Source organism: Balaenoptera ricei, chromosome 14 (assembly GCF_028023285.1).
Source record: "Balaenoptera ricei isolate mBalRic1 chromosome 14, mBalRic1.hap2, whole genome shotgun sequence".
NCBI classification, from domain to species: Eukaryota; Metazoa; Chordata; class Mammalia; order Artiodactyla; family Balaenopteridae; genus Balaenoptera; species Balaenoptera ricei.
Genome location: NC_082652.1, coordinates 8446553 through 8468427, shown reverse-complemented (window position 1 = coordinate 8468427; position 21875 = coordinate 8446553). Strand labels below are relative to the sequence as shown.

The 21875-nt window shown below is 44.0% G+C and overlaps 2 protein-coding genes across 8 annotated transcripts in view; both read right to left on the bottom strand.

Moving 5' to 3' along the window:
* Positions 1–7979, bottom strand: part of CAMKK2 (calcium/calmodulin dependent protein kinase kinase 2) — a 52940-nt gene extending 44961 nt beyond the window's left edge. For 3 of the 6 annotated variants that reach the window (XM_059895710.1, XM_059895718.1, XM_059895717.1), the window contains exon 1: positions 3045–3205. The gene's annotated coding sequence lies outside the window, so the exon portion shown is untranslated. Of the gene's footprint in view, positions 1–3044; positions 3206–7478; positions 7545–7895 lie in introns of those variants that run through there. The other 3 variants (XM_059895714.1, XM_059895713.1, XM_059895711.1) reach the window with 3 other exon arrangements.
* A 6723-nt stretch (positions 7980–14702) lies between these two features.
* Positions 14703–21875, bottom strand: part of ANAPC5 (anaphase promoting complex subunit 5) — a 40362-nt gene continuing 33189 nt past the window's right edge. For both annotated transcript variants that reach the window (XM_059893661.1, XM_059893662.1), the window contains 5 exons: positions 21471–21592; positions 20904–21011; positions 20673–20820; positions 15450–15612; positions 14703–15040 (listed from right to left, as the gene is read on the bottom strand). In XM_059893661.1, coding sequence (XP_059749644.1) covers positions 14829–15040; positions 15450–15612; positions 20673–20820; positions 20904–21011; positions 21471–21592 — 753 coding nt within the window. In that variant the 3' untranslated portion in view covers positions 14703–14828. The remainder of the gene's footprint in view (positions 15041–15449; positions 15613–20672; positions 20821–20903; positions 21012–21470; positions 21593–21875) is intronic.

Genomic DNA, 21875 nt, shown 5'->3' with positions numbered 1-21875 from the left:
TGTTCCTTCAGTCTGATAACAGCAGCCTGATTTATGTCTGGAACCCATCCTTCTGTGTGAAAGGTGACTCCATGGAGCTGTCCGTGCCATCAGCTTCAGGGGTTCCACTACGACTCAAGTCTGGTTAACTGGGCATTGATTGCTCTGGTCAAGTGATTGTTTCAAGAGTAGATGTGTGGGGCTTCCCTGGTGGCGCAGTGGTTAAGAATATGCCTGCCAGTGCGGGGAACACGGGTTCGAGCCCTGGCCTGGGAAGATCCTACATGCCGCGGAGCAACTAAGCCTGTGCACCACAACTACTGAGTCTACACTCTAGAGCCCGCGAGCCACAACTACTGAGCCCGTGTACCATAACTACTGAAGCCCACATGCCTAGAGCCAGTGCTCTGCAACAAGAGAAGCCACCGCAATGAGAAGCTTGCGCATGGCAACAAAGAGTAACCCTCCCTCGACACAACCAGATAAAAGCCCGCATGCAGCAACGAAGACCCAACGCAGCCAAAAATAAAATAAATAAATTTATTTAAAAAAAAAAAGAGTAGGTGTGTGACCCAAGTCAGTCTACTAAGTTTTATTCTAGGATTTTGTGGAAGTATTAAGAATGTCTCTTTCTGTGGAACACAGAGCAATGAAGATGTACTTCTAGAGTTACCAGGGGCTTGGGAGAACCCTGCCTTAGAATGAAGTTGACAGAGAGAGAAGAGAGCCAACAAATAGAAAAGAACTAAAACTGGAGACATTGCATGGGCACCTGGATCCAGCCATGCCTGAAGCCCACCTACCCCAGGAGTTTTTAAACTACATGAGCCAATAAATTCCCATTTTTGCTTAAGTTAGTTTGCAGTTGGTTTTCTGTCATTTACAATCAAAGGTCCTAACGGACAGATGACACAGAGCTGATTGACAGAAAAGCTTTTCCACTAAGCTCCCTGCCAGGTGATAAGTTCCCTACACCTTAAGGCTCCCAGCCAGGCCAAACTGGCAGGCAGCTGCAACTCCCCTGACAGCCTTCACCTTGATGGTCTGGCAGAAACAAGAACTTCCAAACTCCTTTTTAATTTCTTTCTTTTTTTTTAATTTTAAAGGAAAAAAAAAATCAAAAACAGGGAAGGAAAGGGCTTAAGAATAGGATGAAATGAAGGAAAGAAAATGACTAGTACTTTTAACACAAGAATCACATCACTACAGTGGCAGCCATAGTAGTTGTAGATACAGTAACAGTGATGACTAGTCTTCTTTATTGCTGGCCAAGTGCCAGGTGCTATTCTAAGCACCTTGCATGTATCATCTCATTTAACCACAATAAACTTATGAGTTAGTTACTATTATCATGATCTCACCAATGAGGAAACTGAGGCACAGAGAATCTGAGTGACTTGCCCCAAATCACACAGCAATTTGGGAGGGCACAGGTGTGAAATCAAAGGTTCCTAGAAAGGGGGGCACATCGTGATCAGGGGCACAGCCCTTCTCCTTAGCTGGTGACCTTGAGGATAACAATACCTACCTCACCTACCACACAGGCCCCTGCACACAGCAAATGCTCCCTAAACAGAAGCTGTTGCCAAGAAAGCACTTCAACGGCTATCAAGTTCAAGCCCCTCAATTGGTTTTAATTTATATTAAAATAAAATTTTTGTTTCTAATCACAACCTGCCAACTTAACTCTTTTCATCTTCCCTTCTAATTCTTATCCATATGCATCACTTTCTACAAAATTAAAAGAAAAGTGTGCATATAATTTCGCATCCTTGCTTATTTGTGTCACAAGAATTTTGCATGAACTCTCACAGCTTTCATAATCAACGCACTAGGGCTCCAGAAGGAGTGCCTGAGACCCAGGGAGGTGAGATGACCTCTCCCAGGCAGCCCAGCAGGTTCTAGGCTAGGCCAGGGCATGACCCCTGACCCCTGCAGTGTCCCCTTCGGCCCTGGATGCTGGCGGAGCAAGAAGCTCCACTGCCTTAAGAGTTCCTAGGCAGCTACTCTTGGGTCAATAATGAAGTATCATGGAGAAGCGGCCCCCATCACACACCCGGTACCTAAAGCCAGGTGTGCACCTGGCTCCAAGGAGGCCCCTGCCTTGAAGAGCCAGTAAGTGTGAATGGGTGAGTGTGGGTGTGGATGTTGGGAGTATTTAGAAAAGGGAGGTGGGGACCATCATACTTCCTTCCTCTCCTCCTACTGAATCCCTCCCAGTCTTTCACTGAACCTAAGGAAGAGGCTGGGAAACAACTGAAATTTCAATTTTTAATGAAAAGAAAAAGACTTTGACTCCAACATTCTGTAGCTTGACAAATCAGAGAGGGAGGGGGCCGACTGGGAATCCACAGGCATCCGGGCCTCGCCCACTCACAGCCCTTCTCCTCCTTCTTCCCTGCTGTTTGGAGGTGATGCTAAATCTAGCTCCTCCCTCCCCAGCCTCCAGCACAAAGCAATCCTGGGCAGGGCCAAAGAGGGGCTGGGAGCTGGCTCTCGGGGTCCAACCCTGTCCCCGACACCTGTACCCAGAGGGCAGGAGAACTGTCTGGGAAGAATCTAAATAAAATCTCTTTCTGCCAGAGGCCTTAACGGCAAAATCCCAAAGTAGCTTTAAAAACCCATAAGGGAGGTGTCCTTTCCTCCACACCCTGCCCACCACCCAAACCACTGGTTCCCCATTTAAACTTCTCCAGCAGAGGCTTATCTCAGCCACCTCCCACAATGTCCCTTCCCCACCCACTCCCACTCACTTCCTACCTCATGCCCAAGCAGAGGGGCGAGACCTTGGCCTCTCCCCCCATTTCCTTGGGGGACCATCAGTCGCTCCTCTCCAGGTTGGAATTAGCATTTTTATCTCTGCAACCACCGTCTCTCAACTATTTACAGAAGCCAACGGGATAAAAAGGGACAACATAAAAATAGTTGCTCAGCAGCTTTCAGGATGGGGTGAGGGTAAGGGCACAACAACTCTTCCAATTTTCTTTCTCTCCTTTTCAAAAGGGAAAAATGCTAGAATTGTTCATCTTTTCCAAAGTGATCCCCAACAGTTCCAGACCCCTCACCTGGGAGCTCCTTAGGGACAAGGACCAAGTTCCAGTGTTCCTCGGTTCCCAGGGCAGGGCTTGTCACCAGCCCCTCCCAAAAGTGTGGGTTCAGTGAAAGATCATCAGGGTTCCAGAGCCAGCGGCCTGCTCTGTCCCGTTTCCATCACCTCCTGGTTCTCCTTCCAGCCGTCCAAAACCATGAGCCAGTCAAAAACAAGACAAAACAAAACTTTGGGTTTTTTCTCTATCCTTAAAATGGTTCATAATTGAGGGGGAAAATTCAGCAGCAACACTACGCACATGACTGAAACTGAAAACACTGGCAGCTAAAATAATTCCTTCACCATTTTGGTCACCAGCATGCCCCAGCAGGGAATGCCAGAGCCAGAGGTCTTCCCTATGAAGTCTAACAGCGCTCACCTCCTTTTAAATATGCCCCTCTTTTTGGTTTTATCAGGGAAGGGATCCAATCAGGGAAGAAAGAAAAAAAATAATCATTCAAAATCGTATTTTCCTGAGAGCACAAGCATTTGGAAATTATTTCCACACCATAACCTCCTGGAGAATGTGGATTCCACTCCATGAGAAAATGGGCATCGTTTGGCATCATAAGGAGGCCGAGGGAGACATGAGAGCTCAGGATTAGAAGATATGTCAGGAAACTATACAGATCTCAGGGGACTTGGGTCTTGATTTTCTCAGCTGTAAAATGAAGCTGCAGCAACCTACTTAAAGGGCAGCTGTAGAGTCTTCTATAAAAGTGCCCAGCACACAACATGGCTCATAGGCGACGCTCTCTCTAAAAAGACCATGTTCTCCCTTCCTCTCTGCCCTCCACTTTTCCCAGCCGTCAAATGGGAGGGGTTGAGGGGCTGGAATTTTCTGAACTTCCCCCTAGCTCAGTTTTCACGCTGCTCCATTTCCACGTCCTTGGTGGGCGTTCCTGGCAAGGCTATCAGGAGACTGAGTTGACTCCACGCCTGGCCACAGGGTTCAAGCACCAACTGTCTGGTGAGGTCTTCTCTACTTTATGGATTTACTTACCTGGAAAAAGGTCTCACAAAACATATACCAATAAAATCACATGGGACCTACATTAAACAAATCATGACCAAAAAGAATGAAACTGAATGAAATCCAGGCTCTCCCTGAAAATCACACTTGTAATACCTGTGAGGTGACCTGAGAGGCGATGGGCTAAGACGGAAGCTAGGATTCTCGTGGAGGAGCAGGTGGGAGTGGCGTTAAGGGAGTCTCGAAAACCTTGTTCCAGGAAGCTCATCTCCAATTGATTTTGGAGAACCTTCCTTCCATCACCCTCTCCCTGCAAATTCAGTGACAACACAGTGTTTTGTGCCCAGAGGTTTATTAGTTGGGGGCTGTGGAGACAAAGGAATGGTCAAAGTGGCCTTAAGAAGCTCTTATGGCAGAAACAACCCAAATGTCCATCAAAAGATGAATGGATAAGCAAAATGTGGTGTATCCATACATGGGAATATTATTCAGTCATAGAAAGGAAGCACTGATATATTCTACAACATGGGTGAACCTTGAAAATATTATGCTCAATGAAAGCCAGACACAAAAGGTCACATATTACTAACAGGTCAGTAAAGTTGTAACAAGCACAGCCTGAAAGAAGAAAAGTCAGTTCCAAAAGGGAAATGCAATTTCCTCAGTCTTCCAGGAAAGAAGGCACAGAAGTGAGGCTGAAGGCCACTGCAGCACCATGGAGCCAGTGAACCCCACATCTGGGCTCTCTAACCCAGTCCAAAGAGGAGAAGCTACTGGGAAAGCAAAACATCTGCGAAAAACAGCAAAACAAGGCCCTCTGACCAGAAGGAAAATCTGAAATAGCATTTGCCCAAAATCCCCGGGATCAGGAAAGGAAATGGGAACCATATGCTTCCCACAACCACCAGAAGAAGGCATGCTGTGGAGGTCACAAGTGATCCTGAATGAGCTATTTAGTTTCTCCAAGTCCTTCCATAAAATGGGTTCATGATGGGGTAAGGGTGATTCTGCGGCCCACGTTAAAATCTGAGCCCAAAAGCCTTGAAAACAGGCTTGGCCTGGCTCACCAGCCCATCCCTTCCTCCTGAGAGAGGTGCTTCCCCACCCACCAGCCCATCTTGGATGCAGTTCTCAAGGAGGGCATTCCGGGTCACTCCAGAAAGTTCCCTCTGCTAGGTCATCCCGTCCTAGTTCTTTCCCCTCCTACTCCCAGCCAATCTCCACTTTTCAGCCCATCCTTCAAAATTCAGTACAAACGATACCTCCTTCAGGAAGTCTCCAGGATTCACACCTGCCAGAAGGGATTTCTCCAGAACCCCCACTGCCCTTTGCTTCCTCACTCCCACAGCACTTATTCCTCCTGGTATTTCTCAACAGGAGCACTCCTGGCATTTAGGGCAGGGCAATTCTTCACACCTGCTGTGAATCTGGCCTGCCTGCAGGATATCTGGCATCACCAGCTCCTGCCTACCAGAAGTCAGGAGTGCTCAGCATCATTTTGACAACCAAAATTCGCCCCACACTTCTCCAAACGCTCACCAGGAAGGTGGAACCACCCCTGATGAGAACTACTGCATAGTTATTAGTGAATATATTTGTCTACCGGCCCACTAACAACCTGGAAACAAACACAAGCCCAAGTCGATCAGCAGCACCACCATGGCTCCTTAGGTTGTTTTAGCAAACATTTGTGGGCTCCCCAAGAACCTGAGGGCAGCCTTGCAAAGGCCTCTGCTCTACAACAGGTGGTAAAGTGCAAAGGCTTTAAGACCTGACATGCCTGGGTTGGCTGTGTGACCCTGGACAAGTAACTTAACCTCTCTGAGTCTTTCTATAAAATGGGCTAACTCCTAGCAATACGGCCGGATTGTTTTTAGCCTCAATTTCCTCATTTCTCCGATGGAGATAAAAATCTCTGTGTCACAGGATTTTGGTAGGCAGTAAATGGGATAATGCCTGCAACACACAGCACAATATCTAACACACAGTAAGAACTCAATAAATGTTATGAACATTATTATTATTATCCGTTAGGGGCCCATCAAATGATGGCTATTACTTTTTATTACAAAAACACATTGTGTGCTTTCCCTACAAATGGCTGCTTTCTATACAGGAAGAGTTTCGGATCAGCAATCTGGAAAGAAGTTACAGGACCCACCATGAAGCTGCATTTTGCATAGCATGCACACTGTTTATTCTTAAAGTGTATGTTTTTGTGAGGTGGTTTGTGGGGGGGGGGGGCTATCTCCTCTAAAGGCCTACTCTTGTTGCTGCCCCTGCCTCCCCCTAGGAGCGAGGGAGTCTTTCCGGACAGAGCTGTCTTACTCTCTCTCCTGGGGGCAGAGCCAGGGGAGGGGGAGTGGTAAATGACAGCAAAGCTCTAAGGCACAAGAAGTTTCTATCTCTAGGACTGTGGGACTTCCAGACTGAGGAAGGTAAAAGCTGCCTCTAAGGAGGTGGGCACTGCACGACCCACCCCAGGCCAGCGTGCCCCTCTTACTGACGGCACTGAGATCCCCGCCCACCAGGCACCATCCCTCTGCCCCAACCTTCGCGGGGAGATAGGAGGGGCTTCGGTGCAACCTCTTCAGCGCCAAGTGAGAGCAGCAGGGCCGCTGGCAGAGCTGTGAAAACACCCCGCTTCCCAAACTGGTCAGTGCAGGGGGTGGGGAAGCCAGGAAAAGCTCAAGGCTGGAACGGGTGGCACCCCAGGCACCAAGACCCAACGCTGAGCGGGGCCGGGCCCAGCGTCCCCGCGAGCCCAAGAGTCAGGCGGAGGGTGCCGGTGAAGGCAGCTCTCCGCGTTCACAGTAGGCAGCGGCCCCGAGGTGAATTTAGGTCAAAAGGACCAAGCCTGTGAGGTTCCGGCTGAGAGAAGGGGGCGGGGGCAGAGGGCCGACTGAGGCGAGGCTAAGGGACCCCGGTCCCACAGCTGCTGGTCTAGGGTCCTGCCGCCAGGTGTCCAACCCCCCACGGCCCAGGTGTGCCCCCAAGACAAGAGGGGAGCGGGGACAGGGGTGCGCAAAGTCCGTTGGCCCTCTCCTCGCCTGCGCGCCCTAGCTTTCCCCACCTGTCAAACGCGAGGGGGTGGGCCTAGGCCGCCTCCAAGATCCTTGACTGCCCCGGCCCCCGGTGACAATGGTTCCAAACTCCGGGATCGCCCCTGCCACCCCGGGCCGGGCGCGGCCCAGCCGAGGGGGCCACCCCCAGGCCCCCGGTGCCCCGAGGACGCGGGGGAAGGGGCGCCGGGGGCCGCGTCCCCACGTGGCAGGGCGTGGGGCGGCGCACGTGGGGTCCCCTAGGTGTTGGGAACCTGGAGCCGGCCTCAGGGCTTTGTCTGCAATCCTGGCCGTGGTTCCGCACCCTGAGAGGGCGAGGGCGCCGGGGCTGCAGCGGCTGCTTCCCCCGCCCGCGGCCCAGCTCCCGCCAGCTCACCTGGGCTCCACGCCGCCGCCGCCGCCGCCTCCCGCGCTCTGCGCCCCCGGCTCGGCTCCGCTGGGCTCGGCGCGGCCGCGCGCTCCTCTCCGCGGCCCCGGCGGGCGCGCGGGGGGCGGGGGCGGGGGCGGGGGGAGCCGCGGGGTCCGGGCTCGGGCGCGACGCTGACGCGGGCTGCGCAAAGATTGGCTGCGGCCGCTGGGAACCCCGGCACGGAGCCGCCCGCGCCCGCCGCGCGCCCCCGAGGGCTCGGCCTCGCGCTGGGGAGGGCAGGGAGGCGGGAGCGGCGGAGACGAAAGTAGCGGCGCGGCGGAGAGAAGGGAGAAGAAAGGGGAGGAGAAGGCGGAGGGGAGGGAAGTGAGGCCGGAACGGGAGGGGGGTCGGAAGAGGTCGCGGACCCGCGAGGAGGACAGAGACCTTGCCGGGCCGCAGGAGCGCGGGAGGCTGCGCTGCAACTTTGCCCCCGCCCGCGGCGTCACCTGCCCCGGTTCTCCCCGCAGCGGCCGGGGCACCCTCGGGCAGGCCGGACGCGCCGGCTGCGCTCGCTTTGTTTAGTCAAATGCAGGGACTGCAGGGCGGCGTCTGAGCTGCGGGAAGTTCCCCAAGCCTGCGAGTCACCCGTAGCCCCGCCTCGAGGCCCGGCTCCCGTCTCCCGGCTGCTGCCCCTCCCAAGCCTGCGAGTCACCCGGGGCCCCGCCTCGAGGCTCGGCTCCCGTGTCCCGGCTGCTGCCCTTGCACCAGGCGCCCGGCGATGGATGCGGCCTGGATTTTGGGTCACCACCCATTCGCGGAAACCCCCTTCCGCACCTGCCTCCCCATAGACCTCTGTTCGGGGCTCGCCCTAAAGGCTGGGAACTGTGTTCCTTTCCCACCCCCCTCCACCCGGATGTACCAAACTACAGGAAACCCAATGAAGTTCTGGCTTTCCTGAAGACTACTTAGATGCTTTTTGTGACATACATCATGTTCTTCCCAAACATTCTACCCCTTTGCCGCCCTACTTTGCTGGAGCCCTTAGAGTGTGTTTAGTGTCCCAGCTGGGTAACAGCACTCCGAGGAGGGGCGAAAGAAGACCTCACAAGGGCTGCCTAACGCCGCAGTCCTTGGATGGTTGCAAAGCTCAGTCCTGAGTCAAGGGCCAAATTAATTAAAGGTTCAAAGTCCCTTTCATGCTGCAGGGGCGCTCACAAGCAATTCAGAGTGTTCCGCTAACATGACCGCCCCTTCTGATGTTTTTCAACATGCAAGCATGTGTTGGTAATAGTAAAAACCTGGGAACAACTGTCTTAAATGTTCATCAGGGGAATGGATCAATGAAACGTGTTATAGCCATTTGATGGGATATGATGCAATAGTTTAAGTGAATGCATCATATCTGTTTGTACAGACATGGGGAGAGCCCCAAACAAAATGCTGAGTAAAAGAGCAAGTTGCAGAATACAGTCTATACTGTTCACAGACCAAAGCTTACATACAAGGGTTTTAAAAGTCAAAGAGGATGAGTGCAAATGACAGCCTGCCACAAAGAGAAGGAAGAATAGAGATGGGGAGCATAAGGAATGTTAAGTTTTATGCCTTTTACTGGTAAATGGATTTGAAGCAAATGACACAAGGTTAATTAACAACAGTCAATTCTGACTGGCAGATGCATAGTTCTGTCTTTTTCTATGTTTTTCTATTTTCTCCAAAAAATATATTTATTGGGGCTGATGGGGAGCATTTTGAACAGGTCTGACTCTGTGACAGGGGTCGGCTAACTTTTTCTGTAAAGGGCCAGATAGTAAAAATTTTAGGCTTTGCAAGCCATACAGTCTCTGTTGCAACTACTCAACTCTGCCATTCTAGCAGCCATAGACAAAAATAAGTGAATGGGCATGGCTGTGTTCCAATAAAACTTTATTTACAGACACTGAAAGTTGAATTTCATGTAATTCTCACATGTCACAAAATATTATTATTTTGATTTTTCTTCAACCATTTAAAAATGTATAAACCATTGTTAGCTAGTGGGCCATATAAAAATAGGTGGCATGCCAGACTCAGCCCCTGGGCAAAAGTCTGGCAACCCCTGCTTTAAAGAAACCAAAATAGATACTGATCTTTTCCTGTTGCTTATTAAAATGTGCAATTCTATATGTTTACATTGTTACTAAATTGCCTGTTTTATTAGAACACTGTAGCTAACACAGGCAAACACTTAGATATATTGATACATACAGCTATGTAAAGTAAGAAGCCAGTTATGTGAGAAAGGTAAGAAAGTGTCCATTCAAATCCAAACTCAAGCCCAAGACCCACTTCTGTCTGGAAGAATTTCCTGAAATGCTGTGACTAGGCCCTCCTTGACCTCTCCCCGCTCTGAGCTCCTACAGCAAGGACTCTTCCACTTATTTGATGCTCAGCCACCGTGTCTTCTTTAGTCTTTACTTTTCACTCCTGTATTCTGACTTGCCAATAGAGTTATTCATTCCTGGAATACAGATAGATACCACACTGAAACATTTGTTTACCTTCAACACTGCGGTAGAAAGCAGTGACTTTGGAGTCAGACCTAACTGAAATCCCAGCTTCGCTAGTTACCAGGTCTGTAAGCCTTGGATGAGTGACTTTGGGTTCATCAGCTGTCAAATGGGGATAAAAAACCTAGCTCACAGGCTCAGCTTGAGGTTAAATACAATATTGTGTGTAGGTCCATTGATGGATAAATGGATAAAGAAGATGTATTTATACACAATGGAATACTAGTTGGCCATAAAAAGAATGAAGTCTTGCATTTGCAACAATGTGGTTGGAAGGTATTATGAAGGTATTATGTTAAGTGAAATAAATCAGAGGGTGAAAGACAGAAACTATATGATTTCACTCATATATATCTAAAAAACAGAAAAACAAAACAAAACTCATAGACACAGAGAACACACTGGTGGTTACCAGAGGGGAAGGGGACTGCCGGTGAGGAAATGAGTAAAGGGGACCAAGTGTATGGTGATGAACGGTGACTAGACTTTTGGTGATGATTACCATGGGATGCACACAGACGTCAAATCATAATGCTGTACACCTGACACATATAATGTTACATAATTTTACCTCAAAAAAAAAAGATAATACTTCAGTGCTGGCACTTAAGCACTCAAAGGTGCTAACTATTAATATACTTAGCACAGAGCTAAAAATCCCATCAATTATGTGCCTTTCTTATTAAAATGAATTGGAACAAAGCAGAGAAACCACAATTGCCTTTCACTGACATTCAGCCCCTCTTAAGATAGGAGTAGTCCCACTCAAGGGAACCATTTTCTTCTTAGAGATATGAAAATAAGAATTGGCTTTGCTTTTTGAGTTTTTCTCCTCCAAGAACACCAGAAAAACCTATTCTAGGCAAACAGCTCTTGTTCTCTTGACAACACAGATTGCCAAGAAAATAAGTAAACAAAGCATCTGAGTCTTATTTTTAAGAAAACTTGGATAGCACAAGGGGGGGATGAAAAGCAAGACTTTCAAATTATCTCGCCCACTAGCACGGCATCATAAACTCCTGCCAAGACTTTGTCTTTTCCTTTCTGAACTGTTCTGTGTTCTACTAACGTTGTCCACTGGAATGTTCCACCTCCCAAATCTTGAACACCCGGATAGAGACAGCAGGATTAATCACACCAATGTAACTTATTTGTTGAATTCTTTCCCACTCAACAGGACAGTAGAAAAATGCTGAGATAAAAAAAGAGAAAGAGAGAAAGGAAAAAAGAAAGAAAGAAAGAAAAAGAAAGAAAAAAGAAAGAAAGGAAGAAAGGAGGGAAGGAGGGAGGGTGAGAGGGAGGAAAGAAAGAAAAAGAAAGGGGGGAGGGAGGGAGGGAAGGAAAGGAAGGAAGGAAGGAAGGAAGGAAGGAAGGAGAAAGAAAGAAAGAAGACCCTGAGAAGTTTCTTGTTTCTCCTCAACAGGCAGTGAGATTAATATGTTTGTTAGTCCCAAACATAAACAGCACCATAAAAGAAGTCAGCAGGAGCACAGATGAAATTCTTCATTTGCCTTTGCTGTATTATGAGGAAGAAAAAAATCAGTGTGACCACCCCAAAATGACAAAATTTAAAACACTCTAAACAACTAGAAGGGTTCAAGATACATAGGTGAACACAAAGGCAGCCTGGTGATGAAGAAAGAGTGTAGGTTGAGGAAACTGTCACACCTGCACTGAATCCTGCTGAGGGGGCTGGGTCAGGCCACGTCTCTGGGCCTAAGTTTCCTCAACTGTAAAATGGTATTTGGCTTACAAGCATTAGAAATGGTATTGATATGTGTGAAAGTACCTGGCACAGTGTCTGGCCTATCCTGGGCACTAGATAAATGACAACTGATTTTATCAATTATATATTCAACAAACGAAAAGAATGTTCCCCCAAACAGTAAAGTACTTTTGAAAACTCTGTGAGCAGACAGCTCTAGGGTAATGCACCAGCAAGGTTGGATTTCCAGCCCTGCAACCTACTAACAGTGTGAGCTTGGGTTGTGAGTGACTTAACCTCCTTATGCCTCAGTTTCTGTCTGTTAAATGGGATTATTGCTATTGCCTACCTCTTAGGACTGTTATGAAGATTAAATGTGTTAATATTTAATGAAAATAATTTAACACTCTGTAAGTGTTAAGCTGTTTGTTCCCACCTGCCCCAGGACTGGAAACACTCAACACCAAACCTGCTGGGGAGAGTTTCCCACTCCTCTCTTCCCCTTTGAGGATCTATCCTCAGGTCTCTGGTATAGACCCAAATGCCCATTGGTTATTTACTTTTAGTTCTCTCCTCACCAAACCCCTTCTCCATTTAACCAAATCATTGATTCTTTTTCTTCTTTTTTTTTAAATATTTTAATTAATTTATTTATTTATTTTTGGCTGTGTTGGGTCTTCGTTTCTGTGCAAGGGCTTTCTCTAGTTGCGGCAAGCGGGGTCCACTCTTCATCGCGGTGTGCGGGCCTCTCACTATCATGGCCTATCTTGTTGCGGAGCACAGGCTCCAGACACGCAGGCTCAGTAGTTGTGGCTCACGGGCCTAGTTGCTCCACGGCATGTGGGATCTTCCCAGACCAGGGCTCGAACCCGTGTCCCCTGCATTAGCAGGCAGATTCTCAACCACTGCACCAGCAGGGAAGCCCAAATCATTGATTCTTATACCCCTACATTAAACCACTCATAATTACACTGGTCTGATTCTTCCTTCTCCCACCAAATGCTCCACCAGGAAAAAAGGTAATTAGCTGTAATCCAGACGGTTATGAGTTTTTGGGTCACTCTGATGTTTCCAACTTTCCATTTAACCCACTATTCCTTCCTGAAGAAGCCAGGCTCCAGCCAACAAATCTAAGTCACAGATGGCAGGGAGCCTCAGACTCTTTATACTAGCTTTGGATGCAGGCCTGGCAGGGCGAATGTGCAGCAAGCTGAGAGCAGGGTCGGGCAGGAGACTTCACGGGCATGCCAACTGTGCAGTCAAACAGGGCTGTGTGTTTAGAAGGGCCCCGTACCTGGTTTAACGCTCCACTTAATATAGGCCTCGGGACTTCCCTGGTGGCGCAGTGGTTAAGAATCTGCCTGCCAATGCAGGGGACACAGGTTCGATCCCTGGTCCGGGAAGATCCCACATGCCACGGAGCAACTAAGCCCGTGCGCCACAAATACTGAGCCTGCGCTCTACAGTCCACGAGCCACAGCTACTGAGCCTGCGTGCCACAACTACTGAAGCCCGCGCGCCTAGAGCCTGTGCTCTGCCACAAAAGAAGCCACAGCAATGAGAAGCCCGTGCACCCCAACGAAGAGTAGCCCCCGCTACTCCGCTCGCCCACAGCTAGAGGAAGCCCACATGCAGCAACAAAGACCTGACACAGCCAAAAATAAATAAATTTAATTTAATTTTTAAAAATTTATATATATATATATATATATATATATATATATATATATATATATATGCCTTGTATTTTTACTTTGCACTGGACCCCACAAATTATGTAGCTGGTCCTGGTCAGGTGTGATGATGTCTAGTTTTTATGTCACCCCATCTCTTGAACTTTCTTACACTGAGGCAGAGTAAGATCACTTCTTAGATTGGAAGGAGCTTAAGTACATTGACCAAAAATGACATCATATTAGAGAATATATGGGAAGAATGGAAAGAAACTGATTAATAATGGTTACTTCCTGGGAGGAAGAATTACATCTTACTATACAGCCTTTAACAATATTTAATTTTTACCATCTACATATATAACCTTTCAAATAAATTTAAGGAAAGATTTTTAAACATCAACATATTAACTAGTGTCTCTATCTCCACACTGAGTCTCTTATTTTCAGAGCAGCTGTCTTTGGCCAGCTAACACACCCTAATGAGTGGGAGTTGTTTCACACTGTTTCGAAGAGCTCTGGGGATAAATTATTTCCCATCCGAAGGTTTAAATTTAACAAAGAAAGAGCCACTGATAGAAGCTGCAAAATTTGGTTGGTTCCTTGTTGCTGTTTTGGATTTGAAACACGGGGGTTTTTCTGTGAACACTGAAGGGTAAGATAAATACACAAACAGAGCAATAACTGGCTTCTGCTTAATTGCAGGGTTGAGATATGTAAATAAGTGTATATTTGAGTGATAGCATCCACACACCTCTGAGCTTCAGACCCTTTCTCAACTTATAATCACCTTATTCATGATGAATTCCTTATCATCATCCCTGATTTATTAAGTATAGAAAAAATATACCCATGCAGAAGATATGAGAAAGCCAACACCCAGAAAGTGACTGAAACGTGCTTCTTGTCATTGGTCCAAAAACCATAAAAAGATCTTTCCCGTCTTAATCTCCAGTCAGGGACTGACATGTGCCTGCAAGTACACACAGACCCACCCCAAGCACCAGTCCAGCAGAACAAAACAGGGGAGCTTCCGAAGGAAAATCCAAGCCTCTGAAAAACCTGCACCAACCCCCTCGAGAGATCTACCAATACCTGAAAGAGCTCTTGTCTGAGCATAGGTGCAAAATGAATTTACACACTGGTGGAGAGTGTGCGCAACTGCTAATAAGATATTGGCAACTTTGCCCAGAGAGAACATAATCTTTAACACTTACACTAAGTTATTAATAAACCAGCCACTTATTAACAAAAAGTCGGTATCCTTTGCTGTCAAAAGAAAGAAAAGGGAAAACAAAAAACAAATATGTATATTTTAGCCACAAAATAAGACTAATCAGAACGCAGTTTATTGATAAGACAGATATCAAATACATCATTTATATGGAGGGAGGGAGTATGAACAAGTCCAAAATCATCTACTCTGCACAGTGGTCCAGTGGGGATGTTCTCACTAGAGAAGATTTATCAAGGGCACCCCATGAAAGGGCAGGTCCTGATGCAGCTGCCGGAAGAGCATCGCACACCGGTTCCTCTCCTGGGTCTTCCCCAGGGTGTGGTACAGTCTGGCCTGGAAGTAAACGACGTCTCTGATCTGCTCTTTGCAGTCGACCTTTGCAAAATAGTTCTTGGCTTCATTGAGGTTCTCAATGGCGGCCTCAAGAACTGATGGAAAATGGGGAAAATACCACACATATTTAACTCAATGCTTCACATATAGTTTTCAAAGCTTACTATCTATTTTTATTGATTTAACATGTACCAGAAAATTTTACATTCTACTCTTTGAGAAGAAACAAGCAAACAAACAAAAAAACACCACTAAGTCTTTAGTATTGATTTCCAGCCTCACACCTAGTTCTGTAGGGTTAAAATAACAATTCACTTGCCCTCAACCTTCATGCAAGTATGCAAGTGAAAGCACTTTAAATGCTGCAGGAAATTATAACATATATTTGTGAACACTCAAAACTTAAATACTGTCCCAAATTTAATGTCTTCTCTTCTTCTGGGTCCTAAATTTTACAAGTTTTCTGTAATAGTATTACCTAACAATCTTTGTATGGTTTCCTACCTTCTGCTTTCTTCAGTGGCTCATAGGAAGCTGCTGAAGCCACTTGGCACTTGGCCACCAAGAACATGGCACGGCCTTTGTCCAGGACAGCCCCGTCAGCCAAGATGGGCTCAATGGCCATGTGGAGAAGACTTAAGGCCTGTTCTGGGATTCCAAGGATGAGCTGAAAAAGAAACATCATGGCGCTATACACACCCACACCCACTGCCCACTACAGGAAGGGCTTCATTTCTGGCTCTTCTCTTCTGAATGGCAATGTCTGGCTTACTTTCTCCCTGACATGTACTATCTTTAATGTGCACCACACTCTTAGAAAACATAATGTATGACAATCGATTTCAGACTACAATAGATAAAGGAGGGAGTAGTTATTTACATTATAGAAAGGTTTCTGTCTTTACAAAAATCTTTTACATTGATGATTCAAAAAGGTTGAACTAGCTGTATAAGAATCACTAGGAGAAAAGGAACCACTTTTAAAAAATTCAAAAATATATAGTAAAATAAACAAGGGTACACTAGAAACATCCATTTAACAGAAAATAAACAGTAATGGAGGAACAAGAAAAGATGTAAGACATATAGAAAAATATAGCAAAATAGAAGTAAATCCTTTCAAATCCATAATTAAATTAAATGTAAATGGCTTAAACTCTTCAATTAAAAGGAAGAGATTGGCAGAACAGATTTTTACAAACATGATACAACTATATGTTATCTATAAGAGGCTCACTTTAGATTAAAAGACATAAATAGGCTGAAAGTAAAAGGATAGTAAAAAAGATATTCCATGCAAACAGTAACCAAAAGAGAGCTGGACTGATTATACTAATATCAGACAAAATAGACTTTAAGTCAAAAACTGTAACAAGAGACAAAAAAGGACATTATATACTGATAAAGGGCCAATTCATCAAGAAGATACAACAAATATAAACATATATACACCAAACAACAGAACCCCAAAATATATGAAGCAAAAACTGACAGAACTGAAGGGAGAAATAGTTCAACAATAATAGTTTCAGAGTTCAATACTCTATTTTCAATAATGGATAGAAAACTAAACAGAAGATCAGCAAGGAAATAGAAGACTTGAGCAAGACTATAAACCAACTAGCCCAACAACAGCAGAATACATATTCTTCTCAAATGTACATGGAACATCTCCCAGGATAGACCATATGTTATGCCACAAAATAACACTCATATTTTAAAAGGTTGAAATCATACAAAATATCTTCTCTGACCACGTGAAGTGAAATTAGAAATCAGTAATAGAAGGGAATCTGAAAAATTCACAAATATGTGGAAATTAAACAACACACTCATAAATAATCAAAGCGTCAAAGAAGAAATCACAAGGGAAATTAGAAAATACTTTGAGATGAACAAAAATACAACATACCAAAATTTAGGGGATGCAGTGAAAACCTATAGGATACAGTGCTCAGGAGAAAATTTATAGCTGTAAAAGCAAACATTAAAAAATAAAAGACTCTCAAATCAATAAACTAAACTTCCACTTTAAGAAACTAGAAAAAGAAGAGCAAACTAAACCCAAAGCTAACAGAGGTAAGGAAATAATAAAGGTTAGAATAAAGATAAGCAAAATAGAGAATAGACAAACAAGTCATTGAAACTAAAAGGCAGTTCTTTGAAAAGATCAAGAAAATTAACAAACTGTTAGACTGACCAAGAGAAAAAAAAGAAAGACTCAAATGACAAAAGTCAGGAGTCAAGGTGGGGACTTAACTATCAACCTTACAGAAATAAAGAGGATTACCTGAGAATACTGTAAACAACTGTATGCCAACAAATTAGATGAGTGAACAAATTTCTAGGAAGACACAAATTATCAAGACTGATTCAAGAAGAAACAGAAAATTTGAATAGACCAAGTAAAGAGAATGAATCAGTAACCAAAACCACTTCCAATACAGAAAAGCCCAGGACCAAATGGCTTCAGTGGTGAATTCTACCAAACATTTAAACAAGAATTAGCACCAATTCCTCTCAGATCCTTCCAAAAATAGAAGAGAATAGTTAATAAAATTTCCTAACTCACTCTGTGAGACCACATTATTATCCTAATACCAAAGCAAAGAATATCACAAGAAAACTATAGACCAATATCCTTTATGAATATAGATGCAAAAATTCCCAACAAATACTGGCAAACCAAACCCAGCAGCATATTAAAAGGATTGTAGACTATAACCAAGTAGGATTTATCCCAGGAATGCAACAGTACTTCAACATACAAAAATCAATCAATGTAATATACCATATTAACAGAATGAAGGAAAAAACCCATATGATCATCTCAATTGATAAAGAAAAAGCCTTTGACAAAAATTCAACATCCTGTCATACTAAAAACTCTCAACAAACTATGAGTAGAAGGGAACTTCCTCGAAGTAATAATGATGCATCTATGAAAAACCCACAGCTAACACCATATTTAACGATGAAAGACTAAAAAACTTCCCCCTAAGAAAAGGAGCAAAAACAAGGATGTTAACTCTTGTCACTTCTATTCAACACTGTACTGGAAATTCTGCACAGGGTAGTTAGGCAAGAAACAGAAATAAAGGGCATTCAAATTGGAATGGAAGAAGTAAAACTCTATTTGCAGATGACATGAACTTATATATAGAAAACTCTAAAGAATCCTCAAAAACCTCTAACAGGTAATAAGTTCAGCAAAGTTGCAGGACATAGATCAATATACATTAGCGATGAACAATCCAAAAAATGAAATCAATTTTTAAGATTCTATTTACAATAGCATCAAAAATAATAAACTACTTAGGAATAAATTTAACTAAAAAACTGCAGGAACTGTACACTGAAATCTAGAACACATGGTTGAAAGAAATTAAAGAAGACCTAAATAAAAGACATCCTGTGTTAATGGATTGGAATAATGTTAATAATAATAATGTTAAGATGGCAATATTCTCCAAATTGGTCTACAGATTCAACGTAATCCCTATCAAAATTCCAAATACCATGTCTGCTGAAAAGGACAAGCTGATTCTAAAATTCATATGGAATTGCAAGAGAACACTGATAGGTAAAACAAGCTTGAAAAAGAAGAACAAAGTTGGAGGACTCTTACTTCCTGATTTCAAACTTACTACAAAGCTACAGTAATCAAAATAGTGTGGTACTAGCATAAGGACAGATATATAGATCAATGGAATAGAATTGAGAGTCCAGAAATAAACCTATACATCCATGATCAACTGATTTTCAACAAGGGAGCCAAGACCATTCAATGGGAAAAGAATAGTCTTTTCAATAAATGATGCTAGGACAACTGAATATCCATATGGGAAAGAGTAAAGTTGGACTCCTACCTCACACCATATACAAAAATTAACTCAAAATGGATCAAAGACCTAAATGTAAGGGCTAAAACTTAGAAGGAAACATAAGTGTAAATCTTCATGATCTTGGATTAGGCATTGGTTTCTTAAGTAGGATACCAAAAGCACAAACAATAAGATTAAAAAAAGGTAAACTTGACTTCATCAAAATAAAAAACTTTCATGCATCAAAGGACACTATCAAGAAAGTGAAAAGACAACCCAGAGAATGGGACAAAATATTTGCAAATCATATATCTGATAAGCATCTAGCAACCAGAATATATAAAAACTCTTACAACTGAACACTAAAAAGACAACCCAATTTAAAAACGGGTAAAGGACTTGGACATTTCTCCAGGAACAGACACAAATGGCCAGTACTCACATGAAAAGATGCTCAATATTATTACTTATTAGGGAAATGCAAATCAAAACCACAATGAGATATAACTTCACACTAATAAAATGGAAAATAACAAGTGCTGGCAAAGATACAGAGAAAGTAGAACTTTCATACATTGCTGGTGAGAATATGAGATGGTATAGCCACAGTGGAAAACAGTTTGGTGGTTCCACAAAAAGTTAAACAAAGAATTATATGACCCAGCAATCCCACTGTTAAGTATACCCAAGAGAAATGAAAACATATATCCAGAAAAAAACTTGTACATCAATGTTAAGAGCTATTTGTAATAGTCAAAAGGTGAAAACAACCCAAATGTCCATCAACTTATGAACGGATAAACAAAATGTAGTGTATCCATCCGATGGAACAGTATTCCATTAGAAGGAATCTAGAACTGACTGACACATGCCACAACATGAATGAATCCTGAAAACATTATGCTAAGTGAAGAAGCCAGACACAAAGGCTGCATACTGTATGATCCCATTTATATGAAATATCCAGAATAGGCAAACCCATAGAGACAGAAAATAGATTAGTGGTTGCCAGGGGCTGGAGGGAAGAGGAAATGAGGAGTGACTGCTTTAAAAAAAATGGGTCTGGGGTTTCTATTTGGTGTGATGAAAATATTCTGGAATTAGACAGTGGTGATGTTTGCAAAATAATGTAAATATTCTAAAAACCACTGAACTGTATACTTTTAAATGGTAAATTTTATGTTACGTGAATTTTATCTTAATTAAGAAAAAAAAATCACTGGGGAAGCTGGTAAGGAAAATAGACTCCTAGGCTCCTCCCCTAGAGATTCTGACTCTGTAGGTTTGAGGCAAGGCCAGATATGCAGATATTTTTAAAATCTCGCCAATAATGCTGATGCATGGCTTGGGGAACCTCTGCTTTAGTTAGTAAATTCCTCCAGTAAGTTCAAAATTCATTCATTCAATAAATATTTATTAAAAACCTACTATATGTGGATCCTATTAGGTACCACAGGATATAGCAGGGAAAAAACAGTCCCTTCTCTCATGGTCTTTACATTCTACAGGGGGAGACAGAAGACAAACATAAAATACAATTTAACTTCCAAAACCTTTCAATGAACACATGACTTCCTCATTTCCTTATTCATTCTCTTGTTAAATCAAGCCCAGCTCTGGGCCAGCTAAGTCATTAATATGATGCAAGTGTCCTCAACGAAGAGGCACATCCTCCCTAGTAAATACACAGCTCGGTAAAGCCAGCACCACTGGGAGGTGTCAGCTTGTCACCAAGTTCACAACTCCAGACTTCCATGGAAGGCTTGCACAATAAGACTACCTTCCCAGATTTCAATATTAAGAAGCAAAAGCTCATTATTACCCTTTTCAAAACCAAAGAGTAGTAACAGACTCACCAGTTCTTGAGCACAAATATGTGCTATAAAAACAGAGATCAGCTTACCTGGGCAAAAGCCAAGTTCAGCACTGTTTCAGAGGCCAAATGCTGCAACCGGTACTCCTTAGAGAGAGCCAGAGCCTGCAGGAGCACAGGCAGCGCGATGGTAGGGGAGGAAGATCGCCAGTATAGCTCTGCCACAGACAGCAGGACACTGCCCACAAAGAGGAAGACATGGGATGAGAATAACCAGCACAAAGTACCACCTAGGTGAGATGCACAAAAGCCCTCCCTTACCTGATCACCATTTCTGTATTCCTGATTTTCTGACAATGAATCAACAATTTTTGTAAAAGCTTGTGTGCCTCTGACATTTGGTTCTGAGCTTGTAGTACAATTGCTTTTCTGACACAGAAACAAAATAAACACAAATGGTTATGTTGATGTTTTGCAAGGGTTGTAAGTAGAGTCACTTTCAGGTTTAGAATCTCTATTTCCTCAATTAGACTGTAATTGTAACCTCCCAAGGGGAATAACTGTGTCTGATATAATTTTTCTTAAAAGAGAAAAAAAAATTGTGTGTATGTGTGTGTGTGAGCACATGTGTGTACACACACACACATACATGCACACAAGAAAAAAGTCTGGAATTATAGATAGCATGTTAGTGATTATCTCTGGGTGATACTTACTTTCTCCATTTTGTTTATTTGTATTTTCTAATGGTCTGTAATAAATAGGTAATAAATAGAAAAAAAAGGTTTTTTTCGTAAGCTAATCAATTAAGTCACACACAAAACAAATAAGAATAAAGCCATTTGAGAACTACTTCATTCTGGGGTTGGAGTTTTCAAAATTTCTTACCTGTACACACCCTCTATGCTATTAAGAGCTGTGATTCCTGTAACAATTGAATCAGCCAAATGATATTTGCCATCATTCATTGCTCTGTCAAACTGTATTTTTTGATCACACAGCATCCATAACTAGTAAGAAAAAAACCGCAATTAGAACAGAAAGAAAAACACAAGAACACAAGAACAGAATGGCAGGGGCTTCCCTGGTGGCTCAGTGGTTACGAATCCGCCTGCCAATGCAGGGGACATGGGGTCGAGCCCTGGTTCGGGAAGATCTCACATGCCACAGAGCAACTAAGCCCATGCACCACAACTACTGAGCCTGTGCTCTAGAGCCCGCGAGCCACAACTACTGAAGCCCGCGCACCTAGAGCCCGTGCTCCGCAACAAGAGAAGCCACCCACCACAAGCA